Genomic DNA, 23,191 nt, shown 5'->3' on the forward strand with positions numbered 1-23,191 from the left:
CCAGCAGCCAGACGTAATTATCATAACCAATAATGTGGCACGGGGGCATTGTAGTAAGCGGGTTATTTCCCCATAGAAAACATACAAAAGTTGACGATCAGCTTTTCAATACTATAACTGATATATTGTTAAAACCGGTATCATTATAATTGGGTTCGACGGTATCTCCAAAAGCCCAATGAAGAAAGAACCCACTACATCCAAACAATTGAGTACAAAGTTCTAACATACAGTAAAGGGTGTACAGTATTTCTGTGCAACCTACTTTAATCAGCATTTCTTTTGGGTACAAAAACTACATCCGCAAATGCAAGGTGTAAAGTACACGCTTGGCTCAAATGGAGAATGATACCTGCAGAAGGAGATTCATACGCTCAAACTGGAGGAAAGGAAACGTTCAAATGGTCTACTGTCAATTTTCATTTTATTTGCCCATACCAAATGTTGCTATAATGACAATCAAAGACGATCACATTTAACTGGGCACAAAATAAGGAAGTCTTCTGTTCACACAGCACCACTGCAAAGAATGAACATTCTGGCCCCTAACCCTAACATGAAAAGGACTCGCAATATTCAAACCAATATAATCATGGGGAATCAAACTGGGGTTTAATGTCCTGAAACTGCACAGTCAGTTTATAAAGGATTTCACGGAGGAGGGTTCCAGAATAATTTTGATCCCCGGGGATCCTCAACACATACCGAAAGCACGGTACATGAGCATCTTTGCATCAAAATGCTGCTATTGCGACCAGAAATCGAACCCGTGATTTTGTACCCAGCAGCATAACGTCACTGCCACCGTGCCACCATGGTGGTTAATAATATGGAATTATTCTTTCTTTACAGGCACAACAGGTGACTATGGACTACATGATGGTTGCATAATGCCACCATTGGGCATCTTTGTTGGCAGTCAAAAGAGAACTGGAACTCCTGCAAAGGGGTAATAAACCACTAACACAAGACCAACCTAGCTGTCAACAAAAGGGCAGAAAGCACTGAGGAGTATCGTGTCTGACACAGGGCAACTACAGGGTCCAGCAACATTCCAACCACACTAGGGCGAAAACGTGCGTCACGAAAGCTGCAGTGCAACAGCCTTGTCACGTGACAGGAGGGATCTGATTTTCCGTAGCTTGCCGTGTGCGGTCAACAGAGGAGAACAATGACAGCAGCTGCCTCAGTGACGTTCACGTAGGAAACTGGTGCCATGCGGACCCACCTGAGCACTAAATTTTTCACTTGCGTCTGGTATCAGCCGGATGACTCGTTTCGCACTATCTGCTCACGTCAGCTCTCATTCATGGTTGTTGTGGTTGGCTTGCGTTGGTCTCATACCCACTTTTTCTGTCATGGTGTGCGATAGTCTTTAAAATGATGAGCCTAAATGAAGACTTCCTAATTGAAAACTTTTTGGAGACAATGCACGCTATCCGATTCGGTACAACAGGGACCCTGAATACAAGGACGGGGAGGCGACACCCAGTACCTCCTTCTCTGTCTCTTGGACATGACGACGGCACAACAGAAGGAAGCACACCAAAATGATCATGATCAATGTGTCAACAGCATCATCATATGGCATGACGTGCGTTAAAAACAAAAGCCAAAGAACTTAAACACTGCACCAACCTGTCAGTGGACAAAGGAAAACACGCACATCTCGTACCTACGTGCAGAGTAAAACAGATTTTCTTGCTGTAATGTGACGGCCACAGTGGCACACCACCAGTCAGCGTGGCCGCACTACTGCAGCAGCATTTTACCCACGGCGGCGATGCACCATGTGCGTTTTTCCTCTAGTGTGGTTGGGGCTTTAAGCTGCATGTCGTCATTGAAGTTGCTGCACACACTTGTAATATGACAGCAAGTTCGCCTTTATACTTAGTACAGTTGGAGATGACAGGGTTCCCCTAGGACATAAGCCTCGTGAGTGACAATAATGCTGCCCGACTGCTTGTGATGATTATCACAGCACAACTTCTGCAGATTTCAAGTTCCATGTCTACTGACCTGCCAAATACCTACTGTCATAAAATTACAAGCACTTTGTGCTTATAATTACATGCCAAGGGGCTCTTGCCTGTGGTAAACAGTTCACTAATATAAAGTCTACTCACGCATTGAGGGCATCCTGGAGGCACAATAATACTTCTTCTCGTATTCGAAAATTTTTATGGCTGAATGCTGGCATCATCTTTTCAAGAATGTACTGCAACAAAGAGAAACAATTCATCACTCAACGTCAAGTATAGTGAAAAAATTAAAGGAACACTACTGAAAAACACTACATCCGTTTAGACTTCTAGTGTTTTCAAAACCATTTAATTAATTTTGCAGTAATAGGTTGATTTTAGAAGAGAAAATGAAGGTCGATGCTGCATCTTATTGAACTTTGTACTGAATTCCCAGCTCCAGTATTTGGGCTGTTTTGGCTCAGTGAAGGTTCTTAATGCTTGCTAAGTTCAGCCTTCAGCTCTCTTAGAGCACTATATAGTCAATCTTTATGGGTAAAAAATTAACTAGGCCCAAGCAGGCACTGTCAAAATCCATGAGTTCACGGTGAGACAGTACGGGAACAAGGCAGCATCACCACGCATCTTTCATTTTCATGTCTTTTCTAGGTTATTGGACCTCTTTTCACAGTAAGATCAGCTTTTTTGGTGCTGTAGAAGAGCAATTTGTTAATACAGCTCAAACTATTCTTTTCTTTGGCATTTCTCTAAGGGCAAAGCTCAATGTAAGACACTGAATTAAAATAGGCAATGACAACTGTACACAGTTGGCAAATGACATCCACAGAATTTCTTACCACAAAAAGTGACAGCTACACCAAGATGAGAACAAGAAGATGGTAGTATAATGCCCAAACCTCAGCGAGCCGAGCAAATTCTGTTATGTCCTTCCAACCATTTGATTAAGATTCTGCGGAGTTAGTGTACGCTTCTAGGAGGAAATGTCAATTTATATAGCTATTCCTCTACAATAACTTTTCCTCATTAATCCTTGTTGAGTCCTTTGAACAAGCTTTACAGTGTGTCAAGGTACTTTCATTATATTAGTACTTATGAGCTTCTTAGTAAAATTACTAGAGGAAACATTGACGCTGCGATTGTTCGGCTACCATGAGAACAAGGCTAGTAATAATCTTCATGCCTGTGGCTTTAAACATCCTTGTGGCTTTAATTACCATGCATTATCTTCCTCTATTTGCCTAAACATTTAAGCAATTTTACTTTTGTACACGTATAAGGCAATACAGTGAATTGTTGCATTTATTATAATGAAACATTTTATTGAAAATGTAAAGTCACAAATCCAATTGAAGCCAAAAGGATGAAACTTAGGCAAATCCAAGTACTAGGAATCATTCAATGCTGGCTGAACCGCCACATGGACACTAGTGCCAGGGTCCCCTCTAGTAACTTTTGTATGAAACTATGCAGCTAGGCCATGGCTGTACCAAGGTCCTTGAATACCTTTCTTCTGGTCACGAAACTGTCGTGGAATGCTATGGGAGTGTCTCATATGGCGCCCCCATTGGACACACTGCGGCACTGGTGCAAGTACTAGAAGGGTATCAGAGCAGACACCTGACAGACACCACAGGTGTTCTGTGCGTACACCCACTTTTGCGCAAGGGTTGCCTGGCATTGTCGGCATGTGAACATGCACATTGCTGCCCTGTTTCTGTGCAGTGTTAAAAAATTTAAACACAAACTATTTCAAAACAACTACAAACCCTTGTTTCTATGCAGGTTCACCTGCAAAAGGTACACTTGGGAAAATTGTCAATCACAATGTCATGGCACAACGGTGCCATGGATAAATTAAGCAGAAATGCATCGCACATTAAATTATTTCAGCTAAATTTCTCATAGCATCTTTAGATTAAGGACTATAAATGTGGGATAGGTGCCTTTCTTCACAATAGATTTGCATGATCGTGCAGCCATGGCATCTCGCGCGACAGATTGATCCCCTTCTTGCGCCAGTGCTTCTGGTGCCACTTTCTGTCCTTATATGAAACTTTCGGGAAAGTTTCATGAACAGAAGGAAAGTACAGAAGTACCCCTACTTATGAAACAGCCACTAGATGGCAAAAGAAGACCAAAATTATTTTAAAGTTACTTTTTTTTTACGGTAACGAAATACTTCAAGATTTATGTTTGTTGGCGTGGGCCTCAGATCTTGAATGCTGAGAATAGATGTAGAAGAAAGGTAAGAAAAATGATCTTGATGGCACCAGCTACCACTAAGTCTGAAAGGTTGATGCACATGAAATTTATCCATCCATATACAGCGACAGCAACTTAACAAATTGCTAATTCTATTTTGACCCTAATGACCTGTCACTGTTTTACTGAGGTCACAGAAGCAAGATAAAAAAATGTTCAGTTTGAGAGAGCTTTTCGTGAACTGTTGACCGACTGTGAATCAAATATATCGAAGATTTATCTGCAAATTTCCTTCTTATTATCTCCTTCTGTGACTCCTTAGCTGCTTCATAAAGCTGCCTCATCCAGGCTGCTGAGCCTTACTGTATATTTTCTGCTTATTACTGTGTTCTGTATATTAAGCTTAGACAACCCTTTGCAGGTCCTCAAACACAGATATGTAAAATACTGTAATGTCAAAACAGGCTATGATCAAGCACTCAGAATGACTAGAGATTCTTCAAGAATACTTAAAGCCTGCAAACTGCTTCCACATGTGTCGTTCACATGGCAACAGTAGGAAACAAATGAGACTTTACAGCAGAAGTTATCGCATGCATCACACTTGCAGTGAGCACCTCATAAGAATTCTAGAAAGCGTGCATTACACATATGCTAATACTGCTAGTATACTAATTATAACAACACAATAACTTTATTACACAAAACTTAAAAAAGGAGTTCAGGTTTTAAATGTTAAATTGTCAGTGTTGGGTGAACCAGTATTTACAATGCACGGATGTTGCAGCACCCTCGTGTGTCAGGACGGATGAGCAATCAGTCTTGGTGTGTTTTATATTTTGAAAGAACAAGTGATGACATGTGTCCGTCATACTCTCTTTTTGTACTGAGTTGAAACAAACATTCTGACAGACCTAAAAGATAGGTGCATACTCTAAATAGTGAAGGACCCATAAGCCTGTTCTTAAAGACCAAGTACAAAGAAATTTAGGACCCCATACAAAATTTACATCTGAAGTATGAGCGGATGCAACACAAGAAGCTGACAAAAATGTACGTTTTTGCTACCAGAACTGGAAAAAAACAGCACCATTATTGCTGACCAGAAATGACGCTTAACACAGTATGCTGAGAACCAGCACAACTCTTCTGCGTGAGCTTGTGAGATTAGCAGTATGTTGAAAATCTTGGAGGCGTTAGACTAGGATTTATAGCCTACCTACTAACTGCCAGGTGCACGTGACATGTGCTTAGGTGCTATTTAAAGTCTTTTAATAAAATTAGACAATTACCAGTTCTGCCAAGATTACTTGAGCAGCATATACTACTCATTCATAACCAATTTAGCCAAAGCGAGTAGCAGTTGGCCATTAACAAGCTTTGACTGGCGCCAGGTGCTGTTTTCTGTCGTCTTGTAGAGACATCAACATGTGCGATGTAATGAGGCATGGGAGTTCTCACAACTCCTGCACAGTGTGATGCAAAAATCCTGCACAGACACATGCTGCCAAAAGATAAAATGACAGACCTGAGGAGATGACACTGCCATCAGTTTCATGGTGAAGAACTTCGCCTGCTCCCGCACCTGGAATAAGGTATAAACAACAATGGTGTAGATCTTTATAATGCATAAATTTTATTGAAACAGAGGAAGCAAGGGATTATGCATGAAAAAAATAACTGCTTAAATGAATGCAGCACAATACATAAACCCACCAATGCAGTGGTTTGCCAACTATGGCACTCTACAGCTACATCGACATCCCGGCAGCTTCAACTGATGCCCCTGCTTTTCTTCATGCAGGATACAGAATTGCTCATATGCTTACATTTAGGCTGTGTGGATTGAGGTGCATTCCCGCAACTCATCGCCCATCTTGTGTGTGTGGTGCTTAGGTAGTTCAAGTCAGTTACATGGGAACTTTGCTCCTGTGACTTCTCATTCTCGCGATTGGTGGACTGCTACCCAGTTAGCCCTAGCGCAGTGGGTGCATACACTCTGTCGGTCTTGTGGTGAGCCTTTATCAGTAAAAGCCATGACTGTCACATTGTGGTGTATCTTGGAACCAGTGTTTGTTGGCAATCTGATAGCGGAGCCGTCTCTGCACAGTGTCGGAGAGTCGACAAACCTTGCCATAGCGCCTTTGTGCACTGCGGAGTGGAAGAGCATTGCGCCCTTTCTTGACCATTGCTTGTAAGGTAAGCCCCGTGCAAACTTATCTCCCACAAGGTGCAGTTCAAAGGACTACAGATGATCAAAGCTTTCCATTACAGTGTCTGTATTATCCCAAATGCTGCCTTTCTGACATTAAAACTCATTAAACAGCATACTGCAAAGACAAATCCCAAGCAGTTCTCCTCAGTTCAATACCTGGACAACAATTTTTTTATCTCAACCACAAGATTTCTTTTTTTTTTTTTTCTGTTTGTGTTTCTTCCTGTAGTGCTAGGCTGCAATCATGTGCATGGAAACTTTTCACGAGTAACGAGCTTCATGATGCAAAACTTATTTCTTGAAACAAAGACGTTGCAGCCTATGCCGTTGAATAACTTTTTCTCGGGTGACTTTGTGCGTGCTGAATGACATGATATTGTAGCGCAAAAATACCGTAAGGACATAGCAGAAACAAAGATGGCACTATATGGTAGCTCCGCCTTTCTTTCTGCTCTGTCTGCCTCTGGTAATTTTTTCTTTTTCGTATTTTTGTGATACAATATAATGTCATTCACTATGCTGGTGAGCTGGTGTAAATGTAAGGAAGAAGCAGAAGGGCAGAAAACAATCTTTGAATAGAGCTGAACTGAATTCTGGGATTTTATGTGCGAAAACCATGATTTGATTATGACGCATGCCGCAGTGGGAGCTTCAGATTAATTTTGACCACCAGAGGATCTTTAACGTGCCCCCAATGCACGGGACACAGGCATTTTTACATTTTGCCCCAATCAAATTGTGGCCACCACAGCTGGGATTCGATTCCATGACCTTAGCAGCGCGAGGGTGGTTGCAGAGGCCCCCTGCTGACCTGCAAGTGCTGCAGGCATGCCGAATAGGTTCAAATCATTTGAACTCAATTGTTTTGGCTAGTGGCAGCACCTTTTGGAATTTTTGAAACAGGTGAAATTAAAGGGGGAGTAAAATGATGGAAAACAAAACACTGTGTGAAAAATATTTCGGAAGACATTTCTCAATAAAGAATATGCTGTCAAAACATTTTGCCAGACTTCAACACTGAAGTTTGTCAGAAATGCTATTATTGTCAGTGGCATGGCTGGTGACAATGGAGTAAAATCATGAAAGTTCCTCAGTTTGCAACTATACCATGTGGAAGACACACTACAGTTGTGTCTAGCTTAACTAAATCTACATCGATATAGCAGCTCCCAGCTCAAACAAAAACAAACCTACACATCACGAATAGGAGTAAATATGCAAAATACTTACAGAATCTTTGCTGTCACCCATTCTGTCTATGGCCGCTGAAATGACTGCAAAAGAAATAGTTTTGACATGCTTAGCCAGCACAAAGCATAATCTACCTTAAATGCATACATTAAGTGACCCCAGTATGAATGATGCAAGGAAACGGCAAAGTTCTCAACCACAACAAATGGCGCAGACTATGCGAGGTTGCAACACAGGAGCCATAGTAAGGCTGGAAACCACAGTAGCACTACAATGAACCAGTGTTACGTTTGAACAAATGTAGCAAAGACAGAGTTTTTGAAGTCTAAGAAATAGGTGAACGCACAGTTAGAGATAACACATAACCCAATGCTGCATGCACAAACAGCAGGCAGAAATACTTATGAGACAGGTCTTTTGAGCTTATCAATCCTTCTGACCATCATCTTTGTTTAAATCATTCTTTAGTGCTAGCAATCTGTACAATCTAAAGAAAAAGAGCTTAACCCCATCGTCAATATTTTCCTGATTCCGCAATGCACTGTGCCACCCCAATCGTAAACAGGAGGATGTTACAGTGGCACTCTCTCAGAACAAAGGAAAGCCATCCATGAAGATCCTCCATTCTACAAAACTAATGCAGGCAAAGCTATGAACTATATGACCAAAGTTATGCTCACCTGTGGAGATATAGGGGCGGAAGTCATCCTTGAGCCTTTCTGCCAGTATCGACAATATCTCCAGGCCATTCTGTGCCACCTAACCACACAAGCACACAAACGGAGCATTGAGCAAGCCACGAATAAAACAACACCAGCAGCACAGAGATCTGCTTGGCTGTAGTACCAGCAGATGCAGACATTCCTATGCCAGCTTTGCTTTTTGTCATATCAACCTGATGGGAGGTAAAGCTTGTGCTGTGTGTGAGTAGAGCCTACAAACAAAAGTCACAGTTTTGTCCGAAAGATGAAGCATTGACAGTGATAGCATAGTAATTAGATTATTAGACAAAGTAAAGCTCATAGCTGTAAGAGGGCAGTATAAATTGCAGAAAACATTTGTTTACGAACTAAAGTAGCATGGTGTCATGCACCCAGAGACACACATAAACAGAGTTCCCTCGATGACCACAGGCACTCGTGGCCATAACATTGGGGTGATGACGAGTACCGGCAACAGGGAGCGTGCATGCTTGTCCCGAAGCAAACTTTCCGTGCTGCTGCTTCCTTTGCCATTTCAACTGTGCCATGCCTCCAAAACTTCGCAGAACATGTGCCCTCCAAAACTGGGTGCATGAGAAGACAGCTTGCATGAAGCCACTAGCCTTCTTGGCTCGCCCTTGCATGCTTGCCCTTCGACATGGCAGCTGCAGCACATCACTAGACCTACCAGAGTGCGCAGGTCATGTATGGACTTAGCCATGCAGACAGAGCAGACTTGGTGGGCTAGGCTGCACGAGCCCCACATGCACCATTGCACCCACGACAGCATTGTGTTGACAATTGCACAAACGTGGTTTGAATGTCCATATAATTGGTTTCAGAATAAAATTTCCAAAGTCAATTTGTCTTCCAAGTCTAGTGTAGACTTTCAGTACCAATGAACAAGATACAAATTTTGGATGGCTGAATAGCCAAGAAGCCTAAATGAGCAACCTTAATTGCAGCAACAAATTTAATAAGTCGAACCTCGATATAACAAAGTTGTACTTGCAGCGAAAAACTTCATTACATCACGAATTTTGCTAATTCGAGGTTTTACAGTTTCAGCCATAAAAACAACTTCACAAATTCCTAGAGCATTCCTGGTGTGTAGTATAAGAGAAGAAAAAAATTGAAATAACACTTCTTTAAAAATGCTCATGCTATACACAGCTTGCCTCTTTCAGCAGCACACATGTGGCCACCACCAATAGAAGGCACATGAATAACCTAACAACCGATCATTTATTCAGGAAACACCCGTTATGTAAACACAAAGCACTTCACAGCACCTTATAGCGGACAATGATCACCCGCATTCCAAAAACATATTCACTGTATAATGTTACTACGGAAGCTAGGCCTTGTTGTGCCTGGCGATCCCTCAGAACAACGGATACTTCACCGGCAGGCATGTGGCTGTCACAGGTACTGATCAGGCCTCACCTCTCACTCAAGGCAGCTCAATCAGCGTCAGCTGATTCTGACGGACAGGCAGTCATGTTCCAGAACTTCGGCTTTTCGAGTGCCCGGAAATGACAGCTCGCTTCAAGACAACAACGTCGCCCCCTCCTGACCGTCACAAAGAGGCCACTGATCGGTGACAGGGTCATTGTCAGAGACTCCCGGGGAAGGAGGTCAATGGCAGCTTCACAGTTTGCCATGTGTTTGCCTTTATGGCGCACGCTGGATACAGTGGAGACAAGTGGGCGTTTGGCATTTGTGATTGGCCAGTGAATTCTCTCGACGAGGGAAAGAAGGAAATAAATAGCATAAAAGGCAGATCTGAACTTCTGTGAGGGGAGGCTTGGACATGCAAAGTATCTAGCATGTAGTGTGCTCCGAAAGTTGAAGACTTGCATGTAAAACTCAACCATGTGCCTTTGAAAATAAACCTTTTTCTGTTCTCTTAAATGCAGCTCGGAACCATTCTTTCTTCCAGCACTTGGCATGGCACCATGCATGGAACCTTCGTGGCCACACGGACCACCAACTTCACAACAGCCTGCACATTTTGTCACCATTGTGCTTTATAAAATAAGCTTCCAAAATTTTGAGGGACATGACAACTCTGCATCAATGCAAAACTCTGGCTCCATTACAGCAACGGTCCACACGCACAATACCAGCAATGTGTCACCAAATGCGACCCTGTGAGACTTTTCAGATCGTTCTAATGTGAAGTATTATTGGTTCAGTCAGCAACTTTTTTTTGCGGGGTGGGCCAGGCAGTAAGGTTGAATATGAACTACAATGTAGTGTGAGTGAACGCACCTATGTTCTCCTTAATAAAACAATAAATCACGGCATAAAACCTGTACATACAATGCTGTCTCACATGTATCTCTAAAGCACAGAGACTTCCTAATGGAATAAATAAGTGTAATGGAAATTGAAGGACAATGCACGGGAATGGAGCTCAGGGCAATGCGTCTTCATTCATGGTATATTGCACGACGAAGATGCCCACAATGCATGCCACATGCTCTAATGAGCAGCACTTCATTTTTCTTCCTATAGGCGTGTGTTCTATAGCAGATGTCAAAATTGTGCTATAAAAAAATTGGTCTTCTAGTGGCACTTTAGGGAAGTTAACGTCAAAATAGTGGCATGCGAAAATTCTCTTAATGACACCTAAGTGAGCTCTGACAGTGGAAGAGATGCAATTGTATAAACATTGTTGTGCTGATACAAAACAATGTCACATCACTGTGAAAAGCCAAGAGGAGTGACCAAAATACTTATGAGCAAGCAGAGAAAGAATGCATGCTGTCTGTTTCGAGAAGGTCGACATTTTGAATGAACCAAGCACATGAGAGGCACTGGGACTTGGACACAATATGCTAACAGCCCCCACAGGGCGTATCATTATTATGTGTTCCCAAGGGCACTTAACAATTTGAAGACCCCCCATGGCTACAACTACTGCTTCAATCTTCATAGGCCACTACTCATCCTTCTCAATGTGCCACCTGGCATGGCACCATTCACAATTGTAGCTCGAAATAACCTTGCCAAACCCATAGCACAAACAGAGTAACATGTCAATAAAGGATGTTTCAAAGCAACAAGCGTGTAATACTTAAGGTGTTGTCACTTATGTGCAGCTCAAATACATCAACCCTTGATGTTCTCCCATATTTTATTCAGATCCCACATTACTTACTGCCTATAAAATAATCACTTATTTCCATGCGTCGTGCAGGTAAATGCTCCGCATTGACATGGACTCCCACATTGCATGGGATCTACAAACATGTTATGCCCCTATAAGCACATGCTCAGACATCTGCCTGTCTGACCTAAGTATACACGTCCACACGTGGGAGGGATGCTGTAGCTAACTGCACATGTGCACAACATGAATTGACCTCATGCCTGACTAAACATGCACGATGGCCAGGCTCACCTTACGTTCATTTCTGAATGGCAACCCATAAACTACTTAGCTTATTCTTCAACAATAAAATCCACTTCTGTTCCATATTTTGCAACAACCTTTTTCAGACAATGTGACAAAAAATTAAATATCGGGTTTGACATGCCAAAACCATGATCTGATTATGAGGCACACCGTAGTGAGGGGCTCCAGAATAATTTGGACCACCTGCAGTTCTTTAACATGCATCTAAATCTAAGTACACGGGGGTTTTCGCATCTCATCCCCCATCGTAATGCGGTCGCCGTGGCCGGGATTTCATCTCGCAACCTCGTGCTTAGCAGGCCAACACCATAGCCACTAAGCAACTTCGGCATATGACGATGTGACAGGTCTAGGATGCAAGGTACTAAGGGTTATTTTTGTGCATGACTTTTTCCTACCCTCTCCTTAAATCCTCTTTGCAATTGTCTAGTTTACACTGAGTTATGTATTGATTGAATAATGGGTTTTAATGGTGCAAGGGCATCTTTCGTCAAACAGTGCCATAACTATTGATACATTCAATGATTTAAATATATACGAGTCACACAAGAATGGCAAGGATATACAGGCATAAGAATCTAGCAGAAACAAAGGTGTAAAAGGTCTAGCTAAAACATTGGCATTACTGTTGGATCAGACGTTTCCACTGTGTGTCAGTTATATGTAGGGATTTCAGTGATTACGAGCAATAACTTATATATTATAGGCCTACAGGTTATACATAAGTAGATTTCAGTGATTATGAGTGATAACTTATTGCCTTTAAGCCATCAGCAAAGTACTTTTACCGTGACAAAAGCTGTGAGGCCTCAAGGCACTCGAACACCTCCGGCTCCTCATGTATGTGATGGAGCCTGGTAGCTTAGATTGTAGTATAATGTGTCTAAAAACTGGACGCCGGCGAGGTACCTAAGAACTCGTAACACTAAACATGGGGTCATGGGATAAAAATAATGCAGGGTAAGTTGCTAAATTATGCATGAAAAGGTCTTTAAAATGCTGCAGTCTTGATTGGCGAAGTCTTGGACTTTCAATTAAGATATTCTGGGCTGTCAGTTTTTTTCCACATTTTGTGCATATAGGTGGCTGTGTGCCAGTTAACAGGTACGTGTGTGTTGCATATGTGTGCTCTATACGTGGCCTGCAGAGTGCAGCTTCTGTGCACTGAGTTGGGGAAATGAATCTGTACCAACTAGCTCAATTCATCTTACTTCTAAGGGAGTGTCAGCAACAGCATGTCCTCTTTGCTGGTTGGGAAAAGTCATAACACTGCTTATGCCATGCCAGTGCTGTAAGTTTCAACAGTGTCTGGCCTCTTTCCACGCTTCACAAGGGAAATGCCCCCACCTTTGAGTTACTGCTGTTGAGCCAGGCAACAAGCCCATCAACGACAGCGCCCATTTCAGTGCAGTCGACAAGGTTGAGCGGGTCCTCCAGGTAGGAAAGCAGGGTGGCACCCAGCTGTAGCCGCTTCTTGGTGTCTTGGCAGCCCAGCTGGGGCACAAACTGCTCCAGTCCCACAACCAGTGCCATCTTCTCAGGCCTGGGGGCTGTCACCAGCCCTGTGTCGTCCCCCAACCCTGCATTTTTTTTTTTTTTTTTTAAACAAGGTTTCAGTGCAGTTCTCAGACTTCGTAGCCTCAAAGGACCTTGCTGGCTTTCATAGGATGCGCAGCAATTCCATACTTGACTTTTCTATTTGCACAACATAACACTGATCCTCTGATATGGAGACCTATCTTACTGAGTAGACAACTGAAAGTAGCCATCTTAACCCTCCTATGGATTTTCACATGGAGCAGTGAGAAAACATCAAATACTACAGCAAGCTAAATAGCAGCTGCCACAACCTACATGGTTATCAAAACTGCCTGCAGGAACAGCACCTTACCCCACAGTTGCGACTGAGATGGCTTTATCTAATACAGTGCTAAAATAGAAGACATTGGGGATGACCCAAGAAATGCATGAATGTCACACAGCTGTTGTGAAGAAATTCTAATGAAAGCTTGTAACACGATGTCATCAGATCGTAGGACAGCCGTTGGCGCATTGAGGATAACTAGAAATCAATCACAGCAACATGATCTTGCTGGCCCTTAATTAAAATATTGGTGAGAGATTTGCACAATGTTTATGGAAGTTGGTTGTTTCCTAATGGCAACTAACGACAACAGTCGCAACAGTGTGCACTGTTAGTGACGCTGTTTTCAATATGCAGCATTCAAAAGATCACCTTGAGCGAACGCCCTGTTAATTTTTAATATTTTTTTATATCACTATCACCTTATTCGCTTTCCTCTTCCGTTCCCTTTTACCCCTTCCTCAATGCTGAGTAGCAGGCTAGAACATGGCACATCAGGCTGACCTCTCAGCTTCTCTCTCATAATAAATCTCTCTCTTGAAAGAATGTTTCCAGAACAATAAGGACATTAAGGAAACTCACTGAAAAGTTGAACAGTGTTTCAGTGAACGGCTTTAATAATAGTCACGACAGTCAACAAAGGCCATTCATAAAGAAGAGGTGCTACACACAACAACTTACACGAAATGTTGCATCATTATGTCCAGCTTTCCAATTTGTTAGCCACAACCATGGAACTCTGTTGTCAATGTCAACAGTTTAGGGGGCTGACAACACACCACACATTAGTAAGAGGCAAAGAGAGAAATACAATCATTCAGTCTGCGTTCTTTGCAGTCATTCTGTCAAAACTAGTAAATGACACCGGTAAAAGCAAATTGTACTCACAAAATAACAAGCTATGATGGAACTTCTTGTTATGACAGCAGAATAACATATGTGAAAGTTATGATGTATGGTCACCGCCAACATAGTTAACCTGAACACACTTTAAGTACCTTTTTGCTTCTCCTATGGACTGTGCTGGTCATTTCTGTTCAGGGTACCTCGACTGGTGCTAGCTTAATCTGTCTTCCTTTCAAAGAATTCCATGTTTGCTCCTTACAGCCTGTGTTTTTTAAAGTTAAGCTACATGGACATGTCTTTATTGTTTGGGTGAAGTCTGACAGCAGCTGCACAAACACATGCTGTCTCGATGAGCGCCAACACAATTTATCAATGCAATCTTCACAAACAGCACAGTAGCCAGTGCTTCTCACATAACTTCGACAACCATCATCAGCCTAATTTATGTCCACTGCAGGACAAAAGCCTATCCCGGAAACCTCCAATTAGACACATTCACACTCTCACTCACTCACACACACACAACACACACACACACACACAACACACACACACACACACACACACGCTTAAGACATGGCAAAAGCTCCAACGCCCTGCTCTGTTCAACAAATAGTCGTTTAGTCTAGCAGAATTTCAAGCATGTTGGCTTGTAACAAGCAAAGTGCATTGCTCCTTGCTGCAAGCTGTAGTGCAGCAGCTGCTTCAATGTAGCATGAAACAGTGACAACAGGAAAATGCCTCCAATTTCAGCCTACAACAGCTGTATGCCGCACTTAAGAGCAATGTCTCGTCTGTAAAGCCTTCAGGCCTGCCTATGTATCATCAGAGGTATATACATTGTCATCAGCAGAATTGTTCACTTCAATTTTAATGCTTACCAAATGTTTTACTACTCAATTCCAATAAAAGCAAGCAGTATACCTTTCAATTCATCAGCTTTCGTGCTTACTCTCCACCCAATATCTACAAAAACCTGCCAAGCTGCTTTGGATGATAATTACCCGAAATGCAGTCACATACACAGCGTTTGGGCACAACTACTGGCATTGCAAAAGAGAGATAACAAGTAAATCAATGCAGTATTCAAAAAGAAACTGCACCTCCCTTCAGTAAGATTGCAACATGTATTAAACCCAAAAATTGAACCCTGTAGAGCTCAGTTTTAACTTAGGGCCTCTGGAGGGGGTCTTTGTTCTTTTTGCATTTGTGTATTGCCTGCAGCCCATACATCCTCATTCCAATGTGCGTGACCCTGCACGTAAATAGCCAAGTTTACTTTACACTCCTGACACCTCATTGTGCGGCTGTCACAGCTGTCAACGACACAGGTAACAAAAGACGACAAGAATTTGCAGCCTCACTCAACAAGCTAATCAGGCTGTCCCTGACTGTCTTCCACTGTGACGCACTCTTCAGAAGTGAATAATCTAGCATTCCTTTCTGTCATGTGCAGCATATGCTTCACAAAGAAACATAGGCTTTCAAATTTGAACATTTACGTAAGAAACGCATGGAATAAAGTTCTGTCTGCATCTGTCTTCATTCCTGTCACTGCATCTGAGTTTGCTTCAACTTTTAATTCGTTTTTTAGCCCTGTGTTCACCAATGAAGGCTGTTCCTCCGTTCCCTGTGTCTCTGACCTTCATTATCGCTTCATGTCCCCTATAAATATTAGTGTTGAAGGCATTTCCAAACTAATACACGATCTAAAGGTGTCTACATCATGTGGCATTGACAATATTAATTATAAATTTCTAAAGAACACATCAGCTATATACAGTCAGATTTTGTACTACATTTTTCAGCAGTTTTTATCAACAGGTCTTCTTCCTGCTGACTGGAAGATAGCCAAGGTTATTCCTATATTCAAAGATGAAAACAGACACTCACCTGGTAACTACCGCCCCATTTTACTAACATGCATTTGTTGCAAGCTTCTCGAGCACATCATTGCCTCCCATTTATCCAACCATCTTGAATCTATTAACTTTTTCTTCCAAAATCAACGTGGTTTCTGTAAAGCGTTGTCTTGTGACACCCAACTATTGTAATTTACGTCAGATTTACATTATGGCATGAATAATAGCAAAATTATTGATTGCGTCTTTCTCAACTATGCAAAAGCCTTTGACAGAGTTGCTCACTGTCGTCTAATAGCTAAATTAACTGCTCTTAGGATTGCATCATTAACATTATCTTGGCTTCGCAATTTCTTATCTAATCGGCAACAGTTCGTATCTGTGAATAACTTTAGCTCCTCCACATCTGTTGTAACATCAGGTGTACCAGGGTGTTAGGCCCTCTTCTTTTCCCAATTTTTATCAATGATTTGCCGAGCAACATTCCCTCCTGCACACGACTTTTTGCTGATGATTGCGTAATTTACAGAATGATTAACTGTAATGATGATCATCTAACTTTGGAAAATGACCTTCACCTAGTTAATCAGTGGAGCGGCCATTGGCAAATGACACTTAACACATCTAAGTGCTGCATTCTTTCCTTCACTCGTATGAAATCATATCCTAAGTTTCCTTACAAAATCTGCTCGTCGGAAGTTCCTTCTGACTCTACTTAAAATATCTTGGCGTTTATTTTTGTACTAATCTTGCTGGAGCTTTCACATCGAGAAGATATGCGCTAAAGCTAACAGAACTGTAGGGTTTTTACATCGTCATCTGCACCTTTCGCCATCTACCATCCATCAACAGGCCTACCAAACTTTAGTACGCCCTCAACTTGAATATGCTTCATCGATCTGGTCTCCTCATCAACAATACCTAATAGATAAATTGGAATCCATCCAAAATCGTGCTGCCCATTTTATAACTTCTAACTACAGTCGTCAATCTAGCATTACCCAAATTAAATGCGATGTTCCCCTGCTGGACTTGGATTCCCACCACTCTGTTGCTCTTCTATGCCTCTTTCATAACTACTACTATAACTCATGGTCCAGCCATTTGTCGCTTGAAATTCCTTCTCGCACATCTACTCGACTTCATAATCATCTCAGTTTCAGGCGCATTTTTGGCCGCACAGTCATTCAATAACTCTGCATTAGCGCGCGCCATCACACTATGGAATAGCCTTCCAAATAATATTGTCTCAATAAAAGATCCTGCCAAATTTCGTGAACATTTGGAACTTCACATGTTCGCTTGACCATGTTGTACGACCTTGTATTGTATTCGCCTTTGTATCGTTTTTCGACTTTGTTTTCTATTGTATTCCCTCGACCTTGTATGTATTTTTTCCAATGTTTACCAGTGTTCCTTTTTTTCCAATGTACAAACTTATTTGTTTCTCTTACTATGTAGTTCCCTTTTCTGCGTTAAATATTTGTCATTTTTCTGTAACACCCCCCCCTACCCAATACTCCTCCGAGAATGTAGGGTAAACTGAATAAATAAACCTGCTGTCTTCTTTTAAATGTAAAGGACCTGCACTAGTGTTTTCTTTCAAAACTAAAACAAATTTTAATTATGGGGTTTGACGTGCCAAACCCACATTTGATTGAGGTGCGCAATAGTGGGGGACTCCGGAATAACATGGACCATCTGGGGTTCTTTAACGTGCTGCTTTCATCACTCTGCTTAACACACTTATAAGTGGTACGGTGTGATACGCCCGGTTCGGGCCACTCATCCTGAGCAATGCGTGTACAATAATATGCAGCTTTCTTCACCGCAGCCTCCTGTCATAAAATATCTGCGGTACCAGCATAATGCATTGTACAACAATGACAACTGCCCTCCAGGTGGGAGGGATCCACTTCGAGACAATTGATCGTAAGCCGGCAAAAGTCGAGGGAGCCAGTTTGCGCACGCCCAGACCATCGTTTCACCACAGGTGGGGCCCCTACAAGCCCTCCCGAGTGCCTCGGCAAAGTATACACAAGTGCCGGGCGTGACAGCCACGTCCGTGACCCATATCGTATACGCGGTGTCTTGCGAAACGCCAACCAAGTGAGGTATCCCCAGCGGCGCGGCCATATGAAGCGTGTCAACGTTAAGCTTCTCCTCCCCTCAAGACATCGCCGGGAGAAGCAAGACGCGGAAGTCCGAGTGCATGCACAATTGGAAGTCCGCTGCGGAACGCTCAGAGGCTGCCTGCCTGCTCGGTGGACTCCTCGTCACGTCGCTTGCCCTCGCGCGCGAGAGCCACTGCCGCCAAACCGGCCGGAGAACGTCAGCCACCGCCGCAGCCAAAACAGCAGAGGCGGCACACAGCAGTCGTTCGTCGTCGTCGCCTCCGCAATTCCGCGCGCTTACGTGACGTCAGGCGGGCCCTGCCTTACTTGGGAATTTCGCGTACACTGAGATCTCATGGCCATGGCCCACTACTATATGCGTGACCGGACGTGTGGGTAAGCGGTGTTGGTCGCCGCGCCCGCCCTGACCAAAAACGCGCCTCCTGAAACAGCTCGCACGTTCACACAACCTGTTGTCGGTGCACTCAAGGGCTACACCCCTCTGCGGGATGCACCTTCCCGAGAAAACCAAGCGCGCACATACACGAACCACGATGGTGGGGCCGTCGCGGCTGGCCGCGTGTATGCCAAGACACACCGTGAAGGATTCACGGCATATCAGATACGGCAGTTAGCGGGGAAAGATTTCTACGCAGCAGATTTGTTTTCTTATGGCTAGCGAATTTCTTGCTGCTCCTTTCTCCTTAGCGTGGGATCCGTACGCGAACGCAACGAGATGATGCTGGGTAGCGCGTTGCTGGCATCCGAAATGCAGACACGTTAGTTTCGTCCAATGCAAATAAGTCCGAGCAAGCTTGAGTGCTACTGATTCACTCCAAAAGCACTGAGCTTGGTTACGTTGTCTTGGCGATCCATACAGTTGAAGCCCAGCTGAGCATGAACGCGCCGAACGAATGAGAATGAACGCGCCACAGGCGGCATGGGAGTGACAACCGAGTAGCCGGCGAGCAGAAGCGTCGCGATGGCATGAAACAGGCTAAAACTTCTAACGTGTGTCTTTTAATCAAGCGATTTCTCGCCTCGTAACTTTTTGAGACACAAGAACAAATTTCTTAAAAGAGAAAGCAAAACGCCGACAGCAGGTATCCTGTCGCAGAGGGCACTCCTTCAGAGCAAAGGCAACCTTAACACGGCAAAAGGAAGCCTCCGCGGTGTGCGTTTTATTTATAGAAGAATAACTGAAAATTCTAAGTCGGTTTGAATTTGGGAAATGCAGAGGCGACGATAGGCTTTCTCGTTTTCTTCTTCAATTTACGCGATCCGAGCCGACACCTAGCTAGAGAATGACTGCTACACGCGCAACTCTTTCGCTTTGACATGCCCCTCAGCACCGTGGTGAGCTGTATATGAGAGCAGAAAAGCATCAAGAGAAATAGAGCAATGCTTCGACCAAAGGAAACGCTGTATGAGATACCTTATATCCAAAGCAAACATTTCGAACAACAACGTCAAAGCGGCACTATAGGCTTACGTTGAGAAAGCGCCCGCACTTTGCGGCATCAAAGAAGAAGTTAACTCACCGCTCCTCTCGTGAACCTTTCCAGGCTTTTTGCACAGCACAGACAACACCTTTTCACGAGCACTGCACTTTTCTTCCGTGTTTTTCTTGTGGAAACCATGAAGATTCACACGTATATTTCAACAAACTCCGGCAGTAGCTCACCCAACACCTACAACACTGCTAAGCGCTAAACCTAGCCACATACGGCCATCAAATTTTCATGACGTCAGTTCAGCTACGTCCGAACATCAAGAGAGGGCGCTAAGCGCGCTATCACCATCAACGTTTTTAGACGTTGATCATTGATCACCATCTATCATGCACTAAAGTTGAGTGATCATCATCATCATTTATTATCCACTATATATATCCACCATATATGCACTAAAGTGAGTGTTGTATGTGGCCTCAACTAATGATAATGAGTGACTGTGTATAGCATTGTTCTTATTTTTTTTACTTTTTGTTCATGACAATATTTGCCAGTGTATAACGGATATATTTAGAAGACCGAGATGTCAGCTCCGACCTTGCCTCAGGTTCTCGCAGCAAACATGTTCCTTAACAGCAGCTGGGAACATGTATCTGAAACAACTACACATTTATTGCTAAGATCTTTTAGAATACAATTGATCGCATTTCAAGCCATAGAGTTACTGTTTCAAGCTTGCAATATCCATGCAGACACGTAAGTTTGATATAACTGCGCGCTGTTAGCGCATAAAATTTTAATGAGCCAGATAAATAATAAGGAACAAAACTTTTAGAACAAAATATATTCCACAAACGCTGATCTTGGCTGATCAAAAAAGGACATATTTCGTTGCAAAAAGCTTGTTGTAGTAGCGTCTGACATAGCCTCCGAGATTGTTGACTCGGCGCGGATATTTGAACTAGCGAACGTGTTCGCCGTTGTATACAATACACTCTTAAAACGGTTGCACCCTTTGGGGTGTATATTTGTCCCACAACAATAATCGTCATCTGCCTTGCTTGCGTTTCCTTTCTTGAAACTCGGCGCTCGCTACTTTCCTGTCGAGAATGCTGCGTCACACTGATAACGCGCATGCCGTTCGTGACTGGGAAGTACCGGGCTCGCAGCGTTAAAGAAAGGAAACGCGGGCAAGACAGATGACGATTATTGTTGTGGGACAAGATACGCCCCAAAGGGTGTAAATTTTTCTAAGAGTGTATATAGCATTCATACACCCTTAAGCAAAATTACACCCTTTTGCCACAACAATAATCGTCATCTGTCTTGTCCGCATTTCCTTTCTTTAACGCGGCGAGCCCGGTACTTCCAAGTAACATACAGTAAGGAACGGCATGCGCGTTATCAGCATGACATAGCATTCCCGACAGGAAAGTAGCGGGCGCGGCCTTTTCAAGAAAGGAAACGCAAGCAAGGTAGGTGACGATTATTTTTGTGTGGCATATATACACCCCAAAGGGTGTACTTTTCGCTTAAAAAGTGTACTATACACTCTAAAAACAGTTGCACAATTTAGAGTGTATATTTGCCACACAACAATAATCGTCACCTGTCTTGCTTGCGGTTCCTTTCTTCAAAGCGCTGCGCTCGCTAATTTCCTGTCCAGAATGCTCTGTCATGCTGATAACGCACATGCCTTTCGTGACTTGGAAGTACACGCTTAGGCAAAATTACACCCTTTGGGGTGTATCTCTGCCACACAACAATAATCGTCATCTGCCGTGCATGCGTTTCCTTTCTTGAAAACGCCGAGCCCCCTACTTTCCTGTCGGGAATGCTATGTCATGCTGATAACGCGCATGTCGTTCGTTACGGGAAAGTACTGGGCTCGTCGCGTTAACGAAAGGAAATGCAGACAGGACAGATGACGATTATTGCTGTTGTCTCTAAGAAAAGTTTGCACCCTTTGGAGTGTATCTCTGCCACACAACGATAATCGTCATCTGCCTTGATGCGTTTACTTTCTTGAAAACGCCGCGCCCGCTACTTTCCTGTCGGGAATGCTATGTCATGCTGATAACGCGCATGCCGTTCGTTACTGGAAAGTACCGGGCTCGCAGCGTTAAAGAAAGGAAACGCGTCAAGCCAGATGACGATTATCGTTGTGAGGCAGATATACATCCCAAAGGGTGCAAACTTTTTTAGTGTGGCAAAATGGTGTAATTTTGCTTAAGAGTATACCGGGCTCGCAGCGTTAAAGAAAGGAAATGTGGGCAAGACAGATGACGACTACTCTCTTAGAAAAATGTACACCCTTTTGGGCGTACACTCTAAAACAGTTGCACTCTTTGGGGTGTATATTTGTCCCACAACGATAATCGTCATCTGTCTTGCCCGCGTTTCCTTTCTTTAACGCTGCGAGCCCGGTACTTCCGAGTCACGAACGGCATGCGCGTTATCAGTGTGACGCAGCATTCTCGACAGGAAAGTAGCGAGCGCCGAGTTTTCAAGAAAGGAAACGCAAGCAAGGCAGACGACGATTATTGTTGTGGGACAAATACACACCCCAAAGGGTGCAAACAGTTTTTAGAGTGTATCTTGTCCCACAACAATAATTGTCATCCGTGTTGCCCGCATTTTCTTTCTTTAACGCTGCGAGCCCGGCACTTTCCAGTCACGAACGGCATGCGCGTTATCAGTGTGACGCAGCATTCCCGACAGGAAAGTAGCGAGCGCCGAGTTTTCAGGAAAGGAAACGCAAGCAAGGCAGATAACGATTATTGTTGTGTGGCAGACAAGCAATTGCTTGCGTTTCCTTCCTTGAAAACGCCGCGCCCGCTACTTTCCGATCGGGAATGCTATGTCATGCTGATAACGCGCATGTCGATCGTTACTGGAAAGTACCGGGCTCGCGGCGTTAAAGAAAGGAAATGCGGACAAGACAGATGACGATTATCGTTGTGTGGCAAAAGGGTGTAATTTTGTATAAGAGTGTACTTGAAAGTACACTCTAAAATTGTTTGCACCCTTTGGGGTGTATATCTGCCACACAACGTTGATCATCATCTGCCTTGACGCGTTTCCTTTCTTTAACGCTGCGAGCCCGGTACTTTCCAGTAACGAACGGCATGCGCGTTATCAGCATGTCATAGCATTCCCGACAGGAAAGTAGCGGGCGCGGCGTTTTCAAGAAAGGAAACGCATCAAGGCTAAATGACGATTATTGTTGTGTGGCAGAGATACACTCCAAAGGGTGCAAACTTTTCTTAGAGTGTACCGGGCTCGCAGCGTTAAAGAAATGAAATGCGGACAAGACAGATGACGTTTATTGTTGTG

General features: G+C 43.4%; 1 protein-coding gene across 5 annotated transcripts in view; it reads right to left on the reverse strand.

The window, feature by feature from the left end:
- Positions 1-20,126, reverse strand: part of chb (chromosome bows) — a 217,347-nt gene extending 197,221 nt beyond the window's left edge. For all 5 annotated transcript variants that reach the window (XR_011894844.1, XM_050179158.2, XM_050179159.2 and 2 more), the window contains exons 1-6: positions 19,943-20,126; positions 13,063-13,295; positions 8,271-8,349; positions 7,630-7,673; positions 5,713-5,769; positions 2,127-2,218 (exon numbers count right to left, since the gene is read on the reverse strand). Coding sequence is in view for 4 of the 5 variants with exons in the window: in XM_050179158.2 (XP_050035115.1) it covers positions 2,127-2,218; positions 5,713-5,769; positions 7,630-7,673; positions 8,271-8,349; positions 13,063-13,248 (458 nt within the window). In the remaining variant the exon portion in view is untranslated. The remainder of the gene's footprint in view (positions 1-2,126; positions 2,219-5,712; positions 5,770-7,629; positions 7,674-8,270; positions 8,350-13,062; positions 13,296-19,942) is intronic.
- Positions 20,127-23,191: the final 3,065 nt, after the last annotated feature.

Source organism: Dermacentor andersoni, chromosome 5, assembly GCF_023375885.2.
Source record: "Dermacentor andersoni chromosome 5, qqDerAnde1_hic_scaffold, whole genome shotgun sequence".
Taxonomy (NCBI): Eukaryota; Metazoa; Arthropoda; class Arachnida; order Ixodida; family Ixodidae; genus Dermacentor; species Dermacentor andersoni.